We start from the raw sequence: 5,818 nt of genomic DNA on the forward strand, positions 1-5,818 counted from the left end.
CTTTGTTAACATAAATTTGACACATAGTTGGGCTGTTAGCCATCCCTTGAGGGAGTACTTTCCATTCATATCTCTGATCAGGACCTTCATGATTCAGTGCAGGGATAGTAAATGCAAAACGTGGACTATCCTCAGGATGAATTGGAATTGAAAAATAATCTTTAATATCTATAGCTAAAACATACCAGGTTTTTGGCAAAGCAGAAAATTGGGGAGTCCCCAGTTGAGCAGGTCCCATAATAACCATCTCATTATTAATGGATCTTAAATCTTGCAATAATCTCCATTTACCAGATTTCTTTTTGATGACAAAAAAGGGAGTATTATGGGGAGATACAGAAGGTTGTATATGTCCCTCTGCTAATTGTTGTTTGACCAGGTCATGGGTACTTGTATCTTTTCTTTAGTCAGGGGCCACTGAGCAACCCATACTGGTCTTTCTGATTTCCAAGTAATTTTTATTGTCTCAGTGACCCCTTCTGAAAATCCAATCCATGTCTATTTATTCCTTGATCTATTTGAATTGGTGCTGCTATACCTTGTTCTTGTTCTCCTAATCTTTTTTTCTTTCCTAAAACCTTGTCTAGCCCTAATAGTGGGCACATTTGGATTGATGTTATTTGTTAATGTCAAACCTAATTGATCTAGGACATCTCATCCCCATAAATTTATGGAAAGATGATCCAATACATATGGCTGTATAGTTCCTTCACATCCTTCAGGATCTTTCCAATCTAATACCATTGCAATTCTATGGGGATTAGTTGCTACTCCTAGGCCTCAAAGTGTTTGAGTGGCCTGTTGTAATGGCCAATGTTTTGGCCATTCTTGACTAGATATGATGCTAAGGTCTGAACCTGTGCCCAGTAGCCCATTAAATTCATGTCCTTGAATATTTAGTTTTAGCATTGGGCGAGAATCTAAATTTAAAGACAGCGTAGCCCAATTTACACCTGTGGAGCCTAATCCCCTGGAACCTCTTTCTACAGTACAACTGGAAAATTTATCATGCAGGTTCTGGGTACTATTAATAACGGTGCTATTCTATCTCCTGGTGAAATTACTGATATACCTCTTGGAGAACTAGCTATAATATTTTTATTTCACCTTCATAATTGGGATCAATTACCCCAAGACTTATCATAAGTCCTTTTAGTGTAGAAGAACTGCATCCCAATAATAAGCCTACTGTTCCTTTGTGAAGAGGCCCTTTTACCCCTGTGGGAATGATTTGAACTCCCATCTCTGGAGTTAGTACTGTTCTGGCAGAGGCACAGATATCTAATCCTGTGCTTCCTCTGGTTTGTCTAGTGAGGGATCTAATGGATAATGTGTCCTGGGCACTACCCTGGTGGTGTTTCTGGGTTCCTCCAGTACCCCGTATATTTGTGGTCATGGGCCCTGGAGCATTGGGCCCCCCTGTCCATTTTTTGGCAATGGAGCCTGATGCCTTTCTCCACGATATTGTGGATAGACACCTGGTCCTTGTTCAGTTTTTGATAATGGAGTACCCTCTATGGTGGTTTGAGAACTGCATTCATTAGCCCAATGTCTCCCTCTCTGGCACCGTGGGCAAATACCCAGTATTCTACTCCTTTGATATCTAGTTTTGTTAAACCCTCCTCCTATGGGGCAATTCCTTTTAAAATGTCCTGTTTGTTCACAACTGTAGCATGTTTTTGGCCTGGCATCTAAAACCTGTTGTACTGCAGCTGCCACGACTTGCCCTTGTTCATTAATGTCTCTACATAATTTAATATATGTGTTTAAATCTTTATGTTTCCATGGTCTAATGACTTCTCTGCACCAATGATTCGCTTGCTCATAAGCCAGTTGTTTTATTAATGGCATTGCTTGTTCTGTATTCCCAAAAACTCTGGTAGCTGTTTGAATAAGCCTATCTACAAATTCAGTGTAAGGTTCATTAGCTCCTTGTATTACCTTAGATAATTAACCTTGTAAACCTCCATGTCCTTGTAAAGTCTTCCATGCTCTAACCGCATCTCCAGCAATTTGTAAGTATATGGCAGGAATATATGCAATTTGTTGCTGCTGACCCTCATAAGGTCCCTTTCCTAACAACATATCTAGATTTCTCTGAGGATAACCAGCTGCTGCAATTCGCCTAGCCGTCTCCTTGCAAAATTCCTCATTGGAAACCTTCCATAACAGATATTGTCCTCCATTTACTACGGCTTTTCACATACTAGTCCAATCTGCTGGCGTCATGTTCAAGTTGGTAATGGATTCACCATGCTTACAGTGAAGGGTGCTTGAGGACCATAGGTTGTTAAAGCCTCTTTTAGCTGCTTCACTGTTCTGAAATCTAAAGCATGGTGAATCCGTTGCCCTCCTGCCTGCTCAAATATAAGGTATGCTAATATTTGAGGTCCTGTCTCAGGATCCCATCAATCAACTATGGGGAATGGGGACCTCCCAGCATATGGAGGTGGCGTTGTTGGTTGGACACTTATGCCCTCTGGTGATAGAAAGGTGTTAGTAGCAGTCTCCTGTTGTAACTTTTCCCCTGATGGCTTTTTCTGCTCTAAACTTTCTTCCTCTGTCTGACTAGCTCAAGAGACCTTCTCTTTTACTTGAATTTTTTCCTCTGTCTGACTAACTTGAGAGACCTTCTCTTTTACTTGAATCAATATGTCTTCTCCTTCCTCTACCATTGTCTGAACTGAAGGCTTTGGACTAAGCAAACAAGATACATACGTCCACAATGGCAATGTGCCAACTGGCAGGGTTCCTGGGCTTTTCTTTTTAAATCTTCACCATGATGGTTCCATTGTGATATATTTAACAACTCCTCCTTAAAAAGCCATGGGCTACATTTTTGCATTGTATCAACATATGCCCTGACTGTTCTTGATTTTAACTGAGATGCCTCCTTCCTCTAGCAATTTTCTTAACACTCTTTTGGTTTGTTTTTTACTAATTTCTGATCCCATATTTCTACTATAACCCAACCCAACAAGATAACACCAAACAAAACTGAAACAGAATGAAACAAAAATGGAACAAAAATTCATTATATCAGCCTTTCTATCCTCCTGAAATGTCCATCTGTCCTTTCTCCCTATCTGTTCCTCAGATGCAGAGTTTTTCCTCAGATGTGAGCGGTTTTTCTTCCATCTCACCCATCTCCAGGGACAGGCAACATAAAACAAAAGCGAAACAAAATGAAAGAAGAATCTTAAAATGGCTACCATCCTCTTGCCCTGCCCTCAGGGGCGAGCAGATTACCTTATCACTTACCCTCAGTCATTCCCCATGTGGGCCACCAAATGCCGCAGTCTGGCTGGGCACAATTCATGAGCCACTTATCAAGCAGAAACGAACTTTATTTTTAGAACACACACACCATACCACACGAGCTCTTCAGGAATTCCCTCAGAGCCCAACTGCCATCACCAGCTTCCCACAAGCCTCTCAACACCCACTCCTCCCGCTCTTGAGGCCGATTGCCTGGGTCATGTGGGTGGAGCCAAAAGAGTCCCCCAGTGAGGAGCTCCGTGGTCTGAAAGGGTGGGGAAACAGCTCAATGAGCATCACCGCAGAGGAGCCAATCAGCTGGCAGCTGTAAGTTTGCTGGGGCCACGGTGAGCCAATCAGCTGCAAGTTTGCTAGTGCTGCTGTGAACCTATCAGCTGGAAGTTTGCTGGTGCCCCTTCGGCTATGGCTCTCAACACACCATAACAAAATACTCTAGACTATGTGGCTGAAACAACAGAAATGTATTTCCTCATAGTTCTATGGCCTGAATTTCCCAGATCAAGACGTCTGCATGGTTGGGCTCTTGTGTGGGCCCTCTCCTAGTTTATAGATGGCCACCTTCTTGCTGTATCCTGATATAGAAGAGAGAGCTCTCATCTCTCTTTCTCTGCTCATAAAGACACTAATCTTATTGTGGGAACCTGACTCTTATGGCTTCATCTAAACCTAAATACCTCCCAAGGCTCTACTTCCAAATGTCATCAAGTCAGGCTAGGGCTTCAATATATGAATTTGGGCAGTGGTACCAATATTTGGACATTCATAAAATCACATGAATGAAGCACATCTTTCATGGCCTAATGAAGTGCAAATTAACATTTGGGGTTTCTTTGTATGCCTATAAAAATAGAAAAAAAATGATAGAAAAATCCAATGCTGATATCAGTGGTAGCAAGTTCAGCATTGGAGGCAAGGAAGTGAGAATGAGGGAATTCCTGCCCTGGTGAAGCCCAGTAATACAGAAGTGGCTAAGACAAGAGAGGCCAGTGCACACAGTGGATTGTGAGCATAATCATAAAATAGTTTAGGAATCACTGAGGGCATCGTAAATGCTTAGCTTATGAGGACAAAGGTTATGTACATACTGAGAAGTGGTCACTAGAGATCAGCATCCCCCTGACCCTTAACTCTCTCTGCAAGGAACATCCTCAAGCTTGAGCATTTCAGGATCTTTAAAGGCAAAAACCACATCTGGGTTAACATAGCTGCAAGCAAGCAGGGGTACAGAAGGAGCCGCTAGTTAAACAATGCGATGGGAATGTTGGAATTTCCCATGGGACTTTCTAGGTTGGCATTGCAGCAAGCAAGTGAAGGGAAGTGGGTCAAAATGACACTAGTTGAGCACAACTAATGGTTACTAATGTCTAGACAATAAATCTCTGACAGGGTACACTGTCCAAGAAAAATGGGAACCAAAGAGAGAACAATTTTACATTATATAAGAATTGCCATTTTGTGTTGCCAAATATGCTCTGATAAGCAACTCTTGACAGGTACAGAGGGGGAAGTGTTCCCAAGGGAGAAGCATTTCTTATATGACATGGAGTCTCAGGATAACATGGAGGCTGTTTGGTCATTGCCCAGATAGCCTGGCCCATAACAGGATTGCCCTTGATTTCTGAGGACAAAAGGGGATGTGGAAACCCAGATTTTAGGCTATGAAAATGTCTACATGGGAGTAACCTGGGGAGCATGAAAAGGAACGGAGTGAGCTGTTCTGTGATCTGGGGTCTGAGCAGGATTGTCTGGAGCTGGCTTCAGGGTGGGGAGAGGAGAATGGCCCCACTAAGCGTGTTCAAGACAGGATCTGGCTACGTTGCTAGGGCCTCACTGAATTGCTAAGGCTGGCTTTGAACTTGGGATATTCCTGCCTCAGCCTTCCAAGTTGCTAGGATTACAGGCATGTGCCACCACACCTGGCTCCCTCCTAGCTTGGCATCTCCATACTGGGGTTGGGTATGGTGGTCTTTCCCCAGCCCACCTTTTCTACCTGTCCAAAGTTTGACATGAGTGTTCCTGAGTCTGCCTTGGAGCTTGGCAGGAGTTCCCTGAAACTGGGGAGAGCAGGGGTTGTGTTTGCCTCTCTGCTGAGCTAGAACTTGGGCTCAAAAGGCCCCTCTGGGTCAGGGAAAGGCCTGTGGGGGAAGGTCTCAGGAAGTGACTGCATCCTCCTGCTCCTCCAGGTTGCCAATTCTCCAGGGATCAACATTTGGTTTTGTGGCGCCTTCTCTGGCCATGCTCTCCCTTCCATCCTGGAAGTGTCCAGAGTGGACACTCAATGCCAGCCAGGCGAATGTCAGCTCACCTGAGTTCATAGAGGAATGGCAGAAGAGGATCCGAGAGGTAAGAGGCTCAGGGGAGGGACAGGTGGGGTCAATTCATTGGCTGAAGCTTTATTATCCAGCTCCCTGCCAGGAAAGATCTGGGCTTTAGGATAGCGATGGGAAAGTGGACAGATAAGGATCCTGTCCTCAGGAAGCCAGCATTCTAGTGGGTGTGCTCCAATAAGAAGATGCAAGAGGGAAACATCAGGGAGTCT

General features: G+C 43.8%; 1 protein-coding gene across 1 annotated transcript in view; it reads left to right on the forward strand.

Annotated features, from left to right (window-relative positions):
* LOC107133862 (solute carrier family 23 member 2-like) overlaps positions 1 to 5,811 on the forward strand; it is a gene marked incomplete at its 5' end in the record, with an annotated part of 22,474 nt that extends 16,663 nt beyond the window's left edge. The window contains one exon of the mRNA XM_015476015.2: positions 5,463 to 5,811. Within this exon, the coding sequence (XP_015331501.1) occupies positions 5,463 to 5,712 (250 nt within the window). The remainder of the gene's footprint in view (positions 1 to 5,462) is intronic.
* Between the last annotated feature and the right edge of the window lie 7 nt (positions 5,812 to 5,818).

The sequence above is a fragment of the Marmota marmota genome, unplaced genomic scaffold (genome assembly GCF_001458135.2).
Source record: "Marmota marmota marmota unplaced genomic scaffold, marMar, whole genome shotgun sequence".
In the NCBI taxonomy this organism is placed as follows: Eukaryota; Metazoa; Chordata; class Mammalia; order Rodentia; family Sciuridae; genus Marmota; species Marmota marmota.